Source organism: Nerophis lumbriciformis, linkage group LG13, assembly GCF_033978685.3.
Source record: "Nerophis lumbriciformis linkage group LG13, RoL_Nlum_v2.1, whole genome shotgun sequence".
Lineage (NCBI taxonomy): Eukaryota > Metazoa > Chordata > Actinopteri > Syngnathiformes > Syngnathidae > Nerophis > Nerophis lumbriciformis.
In genome coordinates, this window is record NC_084560.2 from 42,993,764 (window position 1) to 43,011,663 (window position 17,900).

The 17,900-nt window shown below is 38.2% G+C and overlaps 1 protein-coding gene across 2 annotated transcripts in view; it reads right to left on the reverse strand.

Annotated features, from left to right (window-relative positions):
- asmtl (acetylserotonin O-methyltransferase-like) overlaps nt 1-13,590 on the reverse strand; it is a 28,927-nt gene extending 15,337 nt beyond the window's left edge. For both annotated transcript variants that reach the window (XM_061970744.1, XM_061970743.1), the window contains exons 1-4: nt 13,479-13,590; nt 5,578-5,696; nt 5,378-5,509; nt 27-74 (exon numbers count right to left, since the gene is read on the reverse strand). In XM_061970744.1, coding sequence (XP_061826728.1) covers nt 27-74; nt 5,378-5,509; nt 5,578-5,670 — 273 coding nt within the window. In that variant the 5' untranslated portion in view covers nt 5,671-5,696; nt 13,479-13,590. The remainder of the gene's footprint in view (nt 1-26; nt 75-5,377; nt 5,510-5,577; nt 5,697-13,478) is intronic.
- Between the last annotated feature and the right edge of the window lie 4,310 nt (nt 13,591-17,900).

Sequence of the window (17,900 nt, forward strand, 5' to 3'; positions counted from 1 at the left end):
AATATTGCGCAATATTGCCTAAATACCACAATGGTGTCAGCTCCGATCACAATGTCGGGTGTCTTTCGGTGGTTCTGAAAAAGTGAACATTTTTCAGATATTAAAAGATACCTTAAATATTGCCGTCTATTTGAATAAATAAACACTCAAATAGACGTTTCATAAGGTTTAGCACCCAGGTGTCACACTGTAGAGCCAACATGGCATCTGTAAAGCTGAATTTAAGGTGGGGTTTATGTAGAGAAGCAGAAAGCGATCCAAAGCTGTAACAATTTTGTATACATTTCAAGACCTGCAAAGAAATAGGGATTTTAAAAAGTATATGCGTATTTTAATTACATGGCTAGACTATTGCAAGATGTAATATTTGAATATTATTCGTAAACACAAAATGGAAAACAACTTTAATTAAAATAAAATTATTTTGAAAAACGATATTACGAAACTCTGAAATAGTATTGTCACGTTCAAACACTGAGGACATCTATTAAACAAGACAAAAGGCAAGGAATCAAACAGAGACAGAATTCAATTTGGACTCAATATTGAGGAGAGACATGGCCACTGCACTCTCTGTACAGTCCTGCACCACGCTCTGACGAAGAAGGTTTTCGTCTCCTCATTTATTCAGATGTTCAATGTTCACGCACCAACACATGTCACAGCAGGAATGGGAAGTATGTAAAACAGTCATTGTTTTCGGTCGCTTTGAAGTCCAAGAAGAGGATTTCTCGGGCTTGGGCTCTTCCTGGATCCAGCTGGGGCAGGTGTTGGAGGACAATGGATAACCCCTCCCGTCTCCTGACCACAGCAACTTCAAGAGGGCAGCGGGTCGTAAATAGCGTTGACCTCGGTTACCAAATAGTTGGAAGAGAGTTTGTGAAATACTTCAGAGAGAGTTCGTTTAACACTTCAAAGAGAGTTCCTCTGGGAGTTGAGCAGATCCTGCCATCTGTCCGTGTTGAAATCACAGTGGCGTTTCACGAGCATTCTTCCTCTTGTTAGGCCTCGAAAGACAGCATTCATAATACAACGTTTCTTTTGTGATAACTTACAAACAATTATTCCAACAATTATGGAATATTCATAATTATTGTTAATTAACACTAACTCAAAACAAATGGGGAAAAAATCAAGAAAAGCTACTAGGGAAAAATATATGAATGGTATTGATTTAAAAATGCCACATATTATCTTAATTATTTAGACATGACAAAAAAATAATTTTAAAATATTTGGTTGTCCTAAAAATGTTCTATTATAATATATACAACACACATAATTGAACTATTTAAATGACCAGTCTGTTTAATGTGAATGTCACAAAATTCCATTTTAAAAAAGGCGTAGTTTTATTTATTTATTTATTTTAAAATAACTGCATGTTTCCCATCTTTTTAAATATCGGTATATGACAGGATAGCTTAGCCTTTATTCATCCCACAATAGGGGACATTTTGTGGTTGCGCTGCAGATATTACATTCAGTAACAAAAGTAAAACATAATTTTAAAAAAAACCAATGAAAAACCAAAAATGAAAAATAAAAACAACACCAGTATTCCACCTATGCACATATATACATATTGCACACTAAACAATTATGTATGTACTATGTATAAATAATTAAACAAACACTATCTTGACACCCATATTGCACACTGAGGAAAAAAAGTAATTCACAGTATTTACATTGCCGTATTTTTCGGACTATAAGTCGCAGTTTTTTTCATAGTTTGTGCGACTTATACCATATTTTTCGGAGTATAAGTCGCACCGGAGTATAAGTCGCACCTGCCGAAAATGCATAATAAAAAAGGAAAAAAACATATATAAGTCGCACTGGAGCTCGGCCAAACTATGAAAAAAACTGCGACTTATAGTCCGAAAAATACGGTACTCAGGAGCGACTTATGTGTGAAATTATGGCTTTTATCAAATACATTTCCTCAAAAAATGTGACTTATACTCCAGTGCGACTTATGTTTTTTTTTCTTCTTTATTATGCATTTTCGGCCGGTGCGACTTATACTCCGAAAAATACGGTAATTGGAAAGTTTTATGGCTGTTGGTGAGCATCTGCACTGTTTATATCGTAACGATTCGGTACAATTATTGGTTAAAATGTAAACGATACCCATCCCTACCCCCAACTCTCTAGTTCCGTTTTCATGCCCTTCCTTTTAAAGAATCTTAAATATCTCCAATTGCTGGGTGCCGGGGGAAGGCAGCAACATGTACTAAGTGCACTAGCAATTGCGATAAAATACAAATATTACTATATACAGCAGGGGTGTCAAACACGTTCTCATTGGGGGCCACATCGCAGTTATGGCTGCCCTAAGAGGGCCACTTGTTCCAGTAAATGAACTATGAATATAAGCTGGGATAGGCTCCAGACCCCCGCAGCCCCGGGAGGGACAAGCGATAGAAAAAAGGATGGATGGATAATTCTTTAAGGATTTTCCTCATGAAATTATTACACAATTGCCAAGGAATTTTATTATTTTATTTTTTAATGTACACTAAAAAAAAACACACAGATTTTACAGTAAAAACTGGCAGCACTCGCCAGAATCGTATTGTAAACCAATTTGGTACTTTTTACAGCATATTATTGTAAATCAAGAATCAGTTACAGTGTTTTTATGGTTAAAATTCTGGAAACTGAGATGCCAGTTTTTTTTTACCGTGAAATCTGCGGTTGTTGTTTTTACCGTGCATTACTTTAAATGGAAAAAAGGTACCACTGTTTTTACAGTAAAAAACTGGCAGCTCAGTTGCCAGAATTTTATTGTAAAGAAAAAAAACAGTGGTACCTTTTCCCCCACTTACAGTAATGAAAAAAAACATTGTAAAATGTATGGCAAAAAACTGGCAGCTTAGTTGCCAGAATTTTACCATAAAATGTGTTGTTGTTATTATAGGTTATAGATAATCTCATTCATCTCCTAGGTCAGGGGTCGGCAACCTTTACCAGTCAAAGAGCCATTTTGACCAGTTTCAGAAATCAAAGAAATCAGTGGGAGCCACAAAAATCTTTTGAAATTTAAAATGAAATGACACTGCATACAAAGTTTTTTTTTTTGCTTTGTGTTATGTATATGCCAAGGGTCTCGAGTTTTGGCGCTTGACAGCGTCATACTTGTCGACCTCCCGATTTTTCCAGCATACTACGAAATTCTGGGCAACTATACTCCCGAACGTGCCGTGATGGTACAGCATTTAGCGCCCACTATATGCAGCATGCCGGCCCAACCACACGTTGTATGGGGCTTCTGCTTGCTCTCGTAAATGACAACAAGGCATACTTGGTCAACAACCACACAGATTACACTAACGGTGGCGGTATAAACTTTAACACTCTTACTAATATGCGCCACACTGTGAACCCACATCAAACAAGAAAGACAAACACATTTTGGGAGAACATCTGCACCGTAACACAACATAAACACAACAGAACAACTACCCAGAATCCCATGAATCCCTGACTCTTCCGGGCTACATTATACACCCCTGCTACCAAACCCCGCCCACCTCAACCGACGCACGGAGGGGGGGGGGGGAGAGCAGGGTTGGGGTGGGGGCGGGGTTTGGTGGGAGCAGGGGTGTACAATGTAGCCCGGAAGAGTCAGTGCTGCATGGGATTCTGGGTATTTGTTCTGTTGTGTTTATGTTGTGTTAAGGTGCAGATGTTCTCCCGAAATGTGTTCGTCATTCTTGTTTGGTTTTGGTTCAAAGTGTGGCGCATTATTAGTAAGAATGTAAAAGTTGTTTTATATGGCCACCGTCAGTGTAACCTGTGTGGCTGTTGAGCAAGTATGCCTTGCTGTCACTTACGTGTGCAAGTAGAAGATGCATACAACAAAAGGCTGGGCTGGCACGCTGTTTGTACATATTGTAGAGGGTGCTGAATGCTGTACCATCATGGCATGCCTTTATTATAATTAATAGGGTGAAAATCTGAGAATATTAGTCCCGGAAGTTTTCTGCGAGAAGCACTGAAATCCGGAAATCTCCCGGGAAAATTGGGAGGGTCGACAAGTATGCAGCTGAGCCGCATCAGAATGATCAAAGAGCAGCATGCGGCTCCGGAGCCGCGGGTTGCCGACCCCTGTCCTAGGTGAACCCTTTTTTTTTGTCCTGTCGAGCTACTAAAGGTAGGGCTGGGCGATATGGCCTTTTTTTAATATCTCGATATTTTTAGGCCGTGTCACGATACGCCATATATATGTGGATATTTTGCCTTAGCCTTGAATGAACACTTGATGCATATAATCACAGCAGTATGATGATTCTATGTGTCTACATTAAAACATTCTTCTTCATACTGCATTAATATATGCTACTTTTAAACTTTCATGCAGAGAAGGAAATCACAACTAAAAGTGTATTTATTAAAGAGTTATTAAGCAGTGGCACAAACATTCATGTCATTTCAAAACAGAAAGTGCAAGATTGTCAGAGACATTTTAAAACAAGCTATGAGTGCACTTTTGTGCATGATGTCACTAAGATGACATATCAAAACAACACTAAATTAAAGTGCACTTTTTGTACAGAACGCCACTACAATAATTTAAAGCAAATAAAGTGCACTTTTGTGCATGATGTCACACAAGATATTTCAATAAGTGTCAAATAAAAATGAGCTGCATAATAGGAAATCAAATGGTTTATGTCTTTCGCTATGTGGTAGGTTGCTGCGGACGTTATCTCCTTCTGTTGTTGACTAATTTTTTTCATACGGTGTTGATGTGGAAATGGTTGCTTCGGCATTTTGTTGGTGTGGCACCGAACGGAGATGTTGACATGCGGAGTAAGCACTCTTCATTCTCTAGCGGGTGACTTTTCAAATGATGCTACAAATTAGCAGTGGTGCTACTTTAGCAACGCTTTTGCCGCATACTTGTTCGACATCTTCCCGCTTGAAGCCAAACCACCACCAGGTTTCTTAGGAATTAATCATTCCTTCATTTGTTACCAGATGCGCACCTTCTCTCTCTCGTAGTACCACTGGCACCACTCCGCTAGCATCACAGCTAATGTTACCCATGCTGCTACTTCTTTGCTCAGCGAGGGTGTATGACGTGACAGTATGTGACGTATGTAAGAAGGTGCGCTTGTTTTATGTCTCTGTGAGAAGGAGAGACAAGAAAGAGTGAGAAAAGCCTACTAAAAGCAACTGCCTGAGAACGTATACTCCAATATCACGATATAGTCATTTTCTATATCGCACAGAGACAAACCCGCGATATATCGAGTATATTCCATAAATCGCCCAGCCCTAGGATGGAGATTGTTTTAACCCCAAATATGTGTTTTTGAAACTCTCTGTGTTCGTGTGGACATGGCCTAAAAGTCAGTTAACTCACGCAGGGCATCCTCCTCGCCACCTCCAGAGCCTTCTGCTTGGCCGTCTCCACGGCGTACTCTTGCGGCGCTTTGAAAAGTCGCTTGTCAAGCGTTTCTTTGAACCAGGACGGGACCACCTCGAATCGCATGCCCTGCCACGGGGGAAGAAGGTGGTTAAGTTTGCCAGGATAGAGTGTGTCGTACACATCCAGACACTCACCGCGTTACGGAGGATCTCCAATCGGCGTGGAGACGCGCTGGCCAACACGACGAGCTTGCCGGCCAGCTTGGAGATGACGGGGTTCAGCACCATGGCGGTCTTCTGGTCACCTCACTGCCCTTTGAGAGGAACATGAACATGACAATAATGTATTAGTTGTAGGGATGTCCGATAACATCGGACTGCCGATATTATCGGCCGATAAATCATACTTGCCAACCCTCCCGGATTTTCCGGGAGACTCCCGCAATTCAGCGCCTCTCCCGAAAACCTCCCGGGACAAATTTTCTCCCGAAAATATCCCGAAATTCAGGCGGAGCTGGAGGCCACGCCCCCTCCAGCTCCATGCGGACCTGAGTGACGTGTTGACAGCCTGTTCATACGTCCGCTTTCCCATAATATAAACAGCTAATGATCGAGGGGGAAGTTCTTGGTTTCTTATGTGGGTTTATTGTTAGGCAGTTTCATTAACGTCCTCCCAGCGCGGTAACAACACACAACAACAGCAGTCAAGTTTTCGTCTACCTACCGTAAAGCAGTTCTTCTGCCACAAACAGCAATGTTGTGACACTTTTAAACAGGACAATACTGCCATCTACTGTACATGCATATGTGACCCACCCATAATGTGTCACATTTTTGTGTTGATTTATTTATTTTATTTTGTGGTTTGAATTCGTTTTTGGAGCTGTCATTACACATTTATCAGTATTCACATTGGTCAGTAGGGGGCAGTAGGGCGTTTCTTCCCAATTGAATGCTATCGCCTGCAGACCGGAAGTGTCTTGTCATTCTGATGAGCGCGACCAGTCTGTGAACAATTGAAACGTCCTGTGTGCTTTTTCCTCCTGTATAACAGGTTAGTTTTGGTGAATCAACTCACTGAATAATATCCATGTGATCTTTATAAGTTTAAGTACACATTCTGATGGTGGAGCCTAACTCTAAAGTGTTTGTGAGTTGTAGTTTGTATTTGTGAATGAATCCAGTGCACAGCTGCAGTAATCAATACAAAAAGGCGACGTGAGTGCGCAATGTTTATATAGGAACTTCTGATCCTAATTCAGACTCCCAAATTAGAGCTCCCGTTTTCTCATTGATTTTATAATGTATATTGGTATAATGTGTGTGTTCTGAAATAGTGACAGAGAATAGAACAAGGATGGACAATTCAACCCTTAACTCAACAATGAGTAGATGAGTGTTATGTGTGTGTATATGTGTAAATAAATGAACACTGAAATTCAAGTATTTATTTTATTTATTTATATATAAATATATATATATATATATATATATATATATATATATATATATATATATATATATATATATATATACATACATATATATATATATATATATTATATATATATATATATATATATATGTAATAAAATATATATATATTGCTAGAATTCACTGAAAGTCAAGTATTTCTTATATATATGTATCTTAACCACGCCCCCAACCACGCCCCGCCCCACCCCCGACCACGCCCCCCACCTCCCGAAATCGGGGGTCTCAAGGTTGGCAAGTATGCGATAAATGCTTTATCCAATCCAATCCAATCCACTTTATATATATATATATATATATATATTTATATATATTATTTAAACAACAAAAATGTTTCCAAAGTGCTGCACATCAATATTAAAAACAATATTCAAATATTATCCTTAGCTCCACCAATGACTGAATAAAAACAAAAAATAAATAAATATAAAACCAATATAAAAACAAATATGATTAAAAACAATTTTAAAGGGTAAAACCCATTAAAACAGTAAATAGAAATCAAAATTTATAAAAAACACGGAGGACAAAAGAGGACAGAGGACCACACAACTCACGTAGTGTTAAAAGCCAAAGAATAAAAGTGGGTCTTAAGACGAGACTTAAAACACTCCACTGTGGGAGGAGTTTGAACATGGAGGGGCAGAGTGTTCCAGAGCTTCCAGAGAAGGCCCTGTCTCCCCTGAATTTAAGTCTGGTCTTGGGCACCACGAGCTGGAGCTGGCTCTCGGACCTCAGAGCGCGCGCAGGAGTGTAAATTTGGATGAGGTCCGAGATATACTGAGGTGCCAGTCCATGTAAAGCTTTAAAAACAAACAGCAAAGTTTTAAAATCAATTCTAAAATGAACAGGGAGCCAGTGCAAACTCTGAAGAATTGGGGTTTCCTGGCCCCTGTTAAAAGTCGTGCTGCCATGCACCAATTTAAAATGTAATATCAGAAATTATCGGTATCGGTTTCAAAATTATCGGTATCGGTTTCTAAAAGTAAAATGTATGACTTTTTAAAAGGCCGCTGTGTACACGGACGTAGGGAGAAGTACAGCGCGCCAATAAACCTTAAAGGCACTGCCTTTGCGTGCCGGCCCAGTCACATATAATCTACGACTTTTCACACACACAAGTGAATGCAATGCAATTACTTGGTCAACAGCCATACAGGTCACACTGAGGGTGGCCGTATAAACAACTTTAACACTGTTACAAATATGTGACAGACTGTGAACCCACACCAAACAAGAATGACAAACACTTTTCGGGAGAACATCCGCACCGTAACACAACAGAACAAATACCCAGAACCCCTTGCAGCACTAACTCTTCCGGGACGCTACAATATACACCACCTAACCTCCCCCCCACCTCAACCTCCTCATGCTCTCTCAGGGAGAGCATGTCCCAAATTCCAAGCTGCTGTTTTGAGGCATTTAAAAAAAAAATTATGCACTTTGTAACTTCAATAATAAATATGGCAGTGCCATGTTGGCATTTTTTTTCCATAACTTGAGTTGATTTATTTTGGAAAACCTTGTTACATTGTTTAATGCATCACAACAAAATTAGGCATAATAATGTGTTCATTCCACCACTGTATATATCGGTATCGGTTGATATCGGAATCGGTAATTAAGAGTTGGACAATATCGGAATATGGGATATCGGCAAAAAAGCCATTATTGGACATCTCTAATCATAAGGCAATGTTTCCCACAGGACAGGCATCTATTTGTGGTGGTGTGGTCGAGGGGCGGGGGGTGGCGGCGGCAGCGGCGATGACCAAGAAGAATATAATTACAACACTTTATGTACATATTTATATACAGATTTGAACAATTAGTTATTCACTTAAATATATTTATTAATTGTGGTTCTTACAAAAAATATATCTTATAAAATATAAAAGCTAAAATGTCTCTTAAAGCTCTGCCACTTTAATTAGTGAATACTAAATAATTTAACTTTAGCCTACTACTACAACCATATTATTTACCAGCAACATGAAGTGAAACAGAGGCAGAGGTGTCCTGCCACAGTCAGTCAACCTCCTCCTCCTCCTCCTCCTCCTGCTGCTGCTGAACAGGTCGCACCTGTGGTCCGGACTGTAGGCCTACCTCCTCTCCAAGTCGAGCCCTTTTCGGCCGTTGAAAATATTTTTCTATACTCATCTGTGTGAAGGAGTGAACATCCAACATTAGAATTTATTACTAACGAGCAGAAGCGCTCTATATACAGTGCCGTCTAACCTTAAGCGGCAGCAGCTCAACACATGCAGGGTTCAATGTTAAGCTTTTTTTCTACTTGCCCGACTTCTCAAATCTACTTGCCCCAATATTTTTATTTGTCCTGCCTAGGTTTTTTTCTGGCTGTGTAGTGCTCATGGCTTATATCTTACTAAAATCCTTCCCGTTGACTATTTACAACACTACACAGTATTTATTATTATTATTATCTATAATTACATCTAAATGGCATTGCATACATGTCAAATTAAATGCTATTTCACATTATTTGACCAGTAGCAGTTACACTCATCTGAACAGGTCAGCCACCTGTTTAAAGCCTGATCACAGTTGAAATCTTGAAATGAAGGGCCTTTAATGGCCAAAACATTAACCTGGACAACATTTTAACAGCTGGTTGGCTCAGATTTGATTCTTTTCATTGGATTCACATGCTGCAGTGGACAGTGGACAATTTAGCTTCAGTCAACGTGTGTTTATTGACAACAGGGTTATAACCTGGACACGTTAGCTCGTCGGTATGAAAACAGGTGACTGTTACTACGTGCGTCTGCCCGGCCCCCGAGTCAAACAGCGGCGGTGTTAATGAAGCAGCGTCAGGCTGCTCACCGTCAGTGAAACGCTCGGTGAAATCGCGGATTAACGTTAAATATATGACGAGCCGCGAGCGATGCAGCTATAACCTATCTACCTATAACCTATGTTACCCTCATATTTTGATCCTTCGTCGTCGTCATTGTCTTCTTCTTCTTCTGGTCCACCAGTTGAATTAAGCGCTATTGGCGGAGTTACAATGCATAGTAGGCTACCGCCACCTACTGCACCGGAGTTGTAACTACAAGGTACATTCACAGACAGAGTCCCATTGCTTTTATGAGCGGTCGAGCGTGTCAAAAGCCGAAAAATCCATTTGTGGCGGACGTAATTCTTTCGTAGCGGGCCGCCACAAATAAATGAATGTGTGGGAAACACTGTAAGGGATCCATCTCACCATGGACATAAACTTTTTGAACTGCTGCCCTCGGGCAGGAGATACAGGACAATAAAATGCCGATTGAAGAACACTTTTTACCCGAGAGCAATAGTGTTGCTGAACACAAGGCATAAAAAAAGAATGTATTTTATGTATTATTTTTATCTATTTATCCGAGTACCATGTTCTTATGTTTTTTATGTGTCATTATGGATTTGCACTCAATTAGTTTGCTTGCAAATTCGTCGTACAATGTACAATGACAATAAAGCAGTGACGTGCAGTCACTAGAGGCAGGTGAGGCGGGGCCTCACCTGCCATCATGGAAAGAAAAAAAAAGTAAAAAGAAAAAAAAAAAATTAAATTGTTAAATGTATCCAGTGATTATACTATAAAGTTATTTTCCATTTAACTTCACCAGTTTTAGATAATTTTTATTCAAAATCGCTGAATTTTCACATTTGCCGTTCAAATACTGAGAAGAGACGGTGCGGTGAACAGCAGCCAGTTGAGGCATGTCACTCAGTGCCTCAACATGGATTGCGCAATGACTCGGCTAACTGCTGGCCTGCTGTGCAGTGAGACCGTATTGCTATATGAACTATATTATACATTTCCATTGTTTAGTTAGCTGAGGTATATAATGTACAGTGTATTTTGTCAACAACTGTATGTGTGTAAAGTATTTCTTGTGCTGAGCGATCATAAAACGGCTGCAAAAGACGCACTGGCTGAGACTCCAGTAACCCCGCCTCCTGCACCCCCGCCGTAGAATTGTTATATCAACTAAAGCCCACACTTAAACTTTCCACGTGCAAGATTTAATCTATTTTCAAAAATTATTTCATAAGAAGCCAAAAAGTGCAAAAACAATAATGTTGGTGTTGGAGGAGTTGTGAATGACTGCAGGGACAAAAAAAAAAAATTAAATTGTTATATGTATCCAGTGATTATACTATAAAGTTATTTTCCATTTAACTTCACCAGTTTTAGATTATTTTTATTCAAAATCGCTGAATTTTCACATTTGCCGTTCAAATACTGAGAAGAGACGTCACTCAGTGCCGCAACATGGATTGCGCAATGACTCGGCTAACTGCTGGCCTGCTGTGCAGATACACCTGCAGACTGCAGGTGTACCTAATTCACAACTCCTCCAACACGAACATTATTGTTTTTGCACTTTTTGGCTTCTTATTAAATAACTTTTGTAACCTATTTTCATGGGCTTTCCTCTTTGTGATGTTAAGTTCCTGTTATGCGCTGTTATACAGTATATGCCTTGAGCTCTTATTTTGAAGGCGCTAAGAGCGGAAGTGATGTCACGTTGCGGAGGTTTTTGAAAGAAGGTAAATAAAGTGGTCCTCGTGTAAACTGGAGCCTCCGTGTTTGTTATTTTGTAGTTTCATACAGTATAGGCGATAGAGATGCGCGGTTTGCGGACACAACCGCGGAGTCCGCGGATTATCCGCGGATTGGGCGGATGAAATTAAAAAAAATAAGATTTTATCCGCGCGCGGGTCGGGTCGAGCGGATTAATTAGATATATATATATATTTTTTTTTTTTTTTTTTTTTTGCGGGTCTCAGTTAAACCAATTCGGAAATATATATACATAGTTAAATGTTGTTACCCACATACGAAAAACGAGCAGGCACCTGCAGCATATGCCACAACAGAAGAAAAAGAAAAGAAAAGAGATGGACACTTTTACGGAGCGGAGAAGGGACACCTCGCCGGGGTCCGGGACCGAGGCCCCTTCCCCCGAGAGGGCCCCACCGGGAGCCGTAGCTGAGGCGATCCGCGAGAAGGGCCCGACGCACGTCCAGGGTCACTACCGCGCCCACCGCACCGACACCCCGCCTCGTCCGCTTTCGCCGCGGCCGGCGTCACGCGCAGCAGGTAAGCAGCTTACCTGCCCGCCACCCCCGTGGCCGGGGGCTCGTAACATGGGTCGCTCCGCCCGCGCAGCTTACCTGCCCGCCACCCCTGTTGCCGGGGGCGCGTAACAGGGGTCACTCCGCGCGCAGTGCGCTCACGAAAGGGGTGGGGCTCACCCTGGTTGATATAGACAGCAGGACGGTGGCCATGGAAGTCGGAACCCGCTAAGGAGTGTGTAACAACCCACCTGCCGAATCAACTAGCCCTGAAAATGGATGGCGCTGGAGCGTCGGGCCCATACCCGGCCGTCGCCGGCAGCGAGAGCCGCGAGGGCTAGGCCGCGACGAGTAGGATGGCCGCCGCGGTGCGCGCTGAAGCCTCGGGCGCGAGCCCGGGTGGAGCCGCCGCGAGTGCGAGGGACATCGCACCTCCACGCGCTTGCGGCTCCCATATGATTGCGTCTGGGCCGTGACAGCGTGGCACGCATTGAATGTCTGTGCTGCATTGGATCAGTCTCCTTTCTTTAACAGGCAAAAGCTTTATAACCTCACTAATGCCTTGCATCGTCTATATTAGATGTATAACAACGGGCGGGTGCGGTTTTGAAAAAATGTTAGATCGGGTGGATGGCGGATGGTTGACGACTTTCTGATGCGGTTGCGGATGAAATAATTGCCTATCCGCGCATCTCTATATCGGTATCGGTTGATATCGGAATCGGTAATTAAGAGTTGGACAATATCAGAATATGGGATATCGGCAAAAAAGCCATTATTGGACATCTCTAATCATAAGGGATCCGGCCATCTCACCATGGACATAAACTTTTTGAACTGCTGCCCTCGGGCAGGAGATACAGGACAATAAAATGCCGATTGAAGAACACTTTTTACCCGAGAGCAATAGTGTTGCTGAACACAAGGCATAAAAAAAAATGTATTTTATGTATTATTTGTATCTATTTATCCGAGTACCATGTTCTTATGTTTTTTATGTGTCATTATGGATTTGCTTGCAATTTCGTCGTACAATGTACAATGACAATAAAGATATATTCTATTCTACTCCTAGTGGTGTTAATCGTTACAATTGAACATTTAAGGGTAATATTGTTGTGTTTGTACTTTGCTGTGTATGGACAAGTCACAACAAAACACAAAACGGTGATAGTTCAGTTATTTTTCTCAGTGTCGTGCTTTTCGTAGACATAACACACGTGTTTGACGACGACATTAAAGCCCAGTCTGCATAAAAATGTGTAAAAGAGACAAATGTTAGCAAGCAACGAAACCTTGTGACAGTTTAAGTTAGCTTAAATGTCAAAAATAGCTAACCTATGCTTGGTTACCGCACAGACTTTATTCGGCCACAAAAGTTAATTTAACTATACTCTTGTGTCGTATGGATATAAACACGAAGACGTCAAGCTAAAATTATGGAAATATTTAAAAGTCTTGTTGTACACTTTTTTTTATGCTAAATAAATGTATGAGACTTAAAAGAAACTTACCGACACCAGACCGGAAAGGAACTTGCGTTACGTACGGACGTATGCGTCATGACGTCATACACAGACGTATGCGTCATGACGTCAGAAGTTGGGCGGCTTGACCAATCAGACGCTTGTTTACCAGTAACTGAACTGAATAGCAAAAATGATAAAACATATTGTAAAATAACATAATTGTCATTTTTATACGCAAGATAATTAAACAAAAACAATAATATGTGTTTTGGTGTTATTACACCCATATAATATAATGAATGCATTTTTATTTGCTTTCCATATACATGCATCATGTTTTGTTTTGTATTAGAATTAAAGCAAAGTAGCCAAATAATAATGTTACCACAAAATTTTATCAATACATCTGGAAATTACAAACACAATAATTGACAGGGGTGTGAATCTTCGCATGGGGTGTCAACTCGATTTAGAATCGATTCCAGATTCAAACCGATTCTCGCAATGTTATTTTGTATAATAATTATAACAAAACGTTTTCATAACCGGTTACAGGTTAGTAAAGCTCCTTCTGGTTGTATGGAGATGGCCTAGAAACGTCTTTTTACAAATGGATTCTTAAAAATTAAATGGAATAAAAAATTAAAACATTTTAACAAAACGTTAAAATTGTAAAGCTAAATATCGTAAAGTTGTAAGTAAAAAATGCGAAATGTTAATAAGAAAAACGTCGTAATGTGTAGGGAGACAACATTTTTAGATTAGTTAAAAACAATATTGTGCAGTTATGTGTAAAAAGTTGTAACGGTACAACAAGGAGTAATCACGATTATTGAGAAAATTACGAAAGCAACAAAATGTTAAAATTACAAAGCAAAGTATCGTAAAGTTGTCAGTAAAAAAAAAAGCGAAACGGTATTATTTGAAACGTCGAAATAAATTGATGACAAGTGTAGAGAGTATTTCGGCCAAAATTAAGAGAAAACATATTTTAGATTACTAAAAAAATATATATCGTACAGTTAGGTGTAAAAAGTTGTAACGGTACAACAAGGAGTATTAAGGACTATTGAGAACAATACGAAAGCAACAAAATGTTAAAATTACAAAGCAAAGTATCGTAAAGTTGTCAGTAAAAAAAAAAGCGAAACGGTATTATTTGAAACGTCGAAATAAATTGATGACAAGTGTAGAGAGTATTTCGGCCAAAATTAAGAGACAACATATTCTAGTTTACTAAAAAAAATATATCGTACATTTAGGTGTAAAAAGTTGTAACGGTACAACAAGGAGTATTAAGGACTATTGAGAACAATACGAAAGCAACAAAATGTTAAAATTACAAAGCAAAGTATCGTAAAGTTGTCAGTAAAAAAAAAAGCGAAACGGTATTATTTGAAACGTCAAAATGAATTGATGACAAATGTAGAGAATATTTCGGCCAAAATTAAGAGACAACATATTCTAGATTACTAAAAGAAATATATCGTACATTTAGGTGTAAAAAGTTGTAACGGTACAGCAAGGAGTATTAAGGACTATTGAGAACAATATGAAAGCAACAAAACTTTAAAATTACAAAGCAAAATATCGTAAAGTTGTGAGTAAAAAATGTGGTCTGTTATTAAGTAAAACGTCGTGATAGTTTGATGACAAGTATTCGGGCCAAAATTAAGAGACAACATTTTTAGATTAGTAAAAAACAATATGAAAGCAACAAAACGTTAAAATTACAAAGCAAAATATCGTAAAGTTGTGAGTAAAAAAATGCAAAACGGTATTATGTAAAACGCCGTAATAGTTTGATGACAAGTGTAGGGAGTTTTTCGCCCAAAATTAAGAGACCACATATTTTAGATTACTAAAAAAAAAATATATATATATCGTACAGTCAGGTGTAAAAAGTTGTAACGGTAAAACAAAGAGTATTAAGGACAATGGAGAACAATATGAAAGCAACAAAACGTTAACATTACAAAGCAAATATTGTAAAGTTGTGAGTAAAAAAAAAAAGCAAAACGGTATTACGTAAAACGTCGTAATAGTTTGATGACAAGTGTAGAGAGTATTTCGGCCAAAATTAAGAGACAACATATTCTAGATTACTAAAAAAAAAAAATCGTACATTTAGGTGTAAAAAGTTGTAACGGTACAGCAAGGAGTATTAAGGACTATTGAGAACAATACGAAAGCAACAAAATGTTAAAATTACAAAGCAAAGTATCGTAAAGTTGTCAGTAAAAAAAAAAGCGAAACGGTATTATTTGAAACGTCAAAATAAATTGATGACAAGTGTAGAGAGTATTTCGGCCAAAATTAAGAGACAACATATTCTAGTTTACTAAAAAAAATATATCGTACATTTAGGTGTAAAAAGTTGTAACGGTACAGCAAGGAGTATTAAGGACTATTGAGAACAATATGAAAGCAACAAAATGTTAAAATTACAAAGCAAAGTATCGTAAAGTTGTCAGTAAAAAAAAAGCGAAACGGTATTATTTGAAACGTCGAAATAAATTGATGACACATGTAGAGAGTATTTCGGCCAAAATTAAGAGACAACATATTTTAGATTACTAAAAAAAATATATCGTACATTTAGGTGTAAAAAGTTGTAACGGTACAGCAAGGAGTATTAAGGACTATTGAGAACAATACGAAAGCAACAAAATGTTAAAATTACAAAGCAAAATATCGTAAAGTTGTGAGTAAAAAATGTGGTCTGTTATTAAGTAAAACGTCGTGATAGTTTGATGACAAGTGTGGGGAGTATTTCGGCAAAAATTAAGATTGCTAAAAAAATATATCGTACAGTTATGTGTAAAAAGTTGTAAAGTTGTGAGTAAAAAATGCGGAATGTTATGTAAAACGTCGTAATAGTTTGATGAAAAGTGTAGAGAGTATTCGGGCCAAAATTAGGAGACGACATTTTTGGATTGTGCAGTTATGTGTAAAAAGTTGTAACGGTACAACAAAGAGTATTAAGGACTATTGAGAACAATATGAAAGCAACAAAACGTTAAAATTACAAAGCAAAATATCGTAAATTTGTGAGTAAAGAAATGCGAAACGTTATGTAAAACGTCGTAATAGTTTGATGACAAGTGTAGAGTATTTCGGCCAAAATTAAGAGGCGACATTTTTAGATTATTAACAAAAATATATCGTACAGTTATGTGTAAAAAGTTGTAACGGTACAACAAGGAGTATTAAGGACTATTGAGAACAATATGAAAGCAACAAAATGTTAAAATTACAAAGCAAAATATCGTAAATTTGTGAGTAAAGAAATGCGAAACGTTATGTAAAACGTCGTAATAGTTTGATGACAAGTGTAGAGTATTTCGGCCAAAATTAAGAGGCGACATTTTTAGATTATTAACAAAAATATATCGTACCGTTATGTGTAAAAAGTTGTAACGGTACAACAAGAAGTATCAAGGATTATTGAGAACAATATGAAAGCAACAAAATGTTAAAATTACAAAGCCAAATATCGTAAAGTTGTGAGTAAAAAATGCGTAATGTCATTATGTAAAACGTCGTAATAGTTTGATGACAAGTGTAGAGTATTTCGGCCAAAATTAAGAGGCGACATTTTTAGATTATTAACAAAAATATATCGTACACTTATGTGTAAAAAGTTGTAACGGTACAACAAGGAGTATTAAGGACTATTGAGAACAATATGAAAGCAACAAAACGTTAAAATTACAAAGCAAAATATCATAAATTTGTGAGTAAAGAAATGCGAAACGTTATGTAAAACGTCGTAATAGTTTGATGACAAGTGTAGAGTATTTCGGCCAAAATTAAGAGGCGCCTTTTCTAGATTATTAACAAAAATATATCGTACACTTATGTGTAAAAAGTTGTAACGGTACAACAAGGAGTATTAAGGACTATTGAGAACAATATGAAAGCAACAAAACGTTAAAATTACAAAGCAAAATATCGTAAATTTGTGAGTAAAGAAATGCGAAACGTTATGTAAAACGTCGTAATAGTTTGATGACAAGTGTAGAGTATTTCGGCCAAAATTAAGAGGCGACATTTTTAGATTATTAACAAAAATATATCGTACAGTTATGTGTAAAAAGTTGTAACGGTACAACAAGGAGTATCAAGGATTATTGAGAACAATATGAAAGCAACAAAATGTTAAAATTACAAAGCCAAATATCGTAAAGTTGTGAGTAAAAAATGCGTAATGTCATTATGTAAAACGTCGTAATAGTTTGATGACAAGTGTAGAGTATTTCGGCCAAAATTAAGAGGCGACATTTTTAGATTATTAACAAAAATATATCGTACACTTATGTGTAAAAAGTTGTAACGGTACAACAAGGAGTATTAAGGACTATTGAGAACAATATGAAAGCAACAAAACATTAAAATTACAAAGCAAAATATCGTAAATTTGTGAGTAAAGAAATGCGAAACGTTAAGTAAAACGTCGTAATAGTT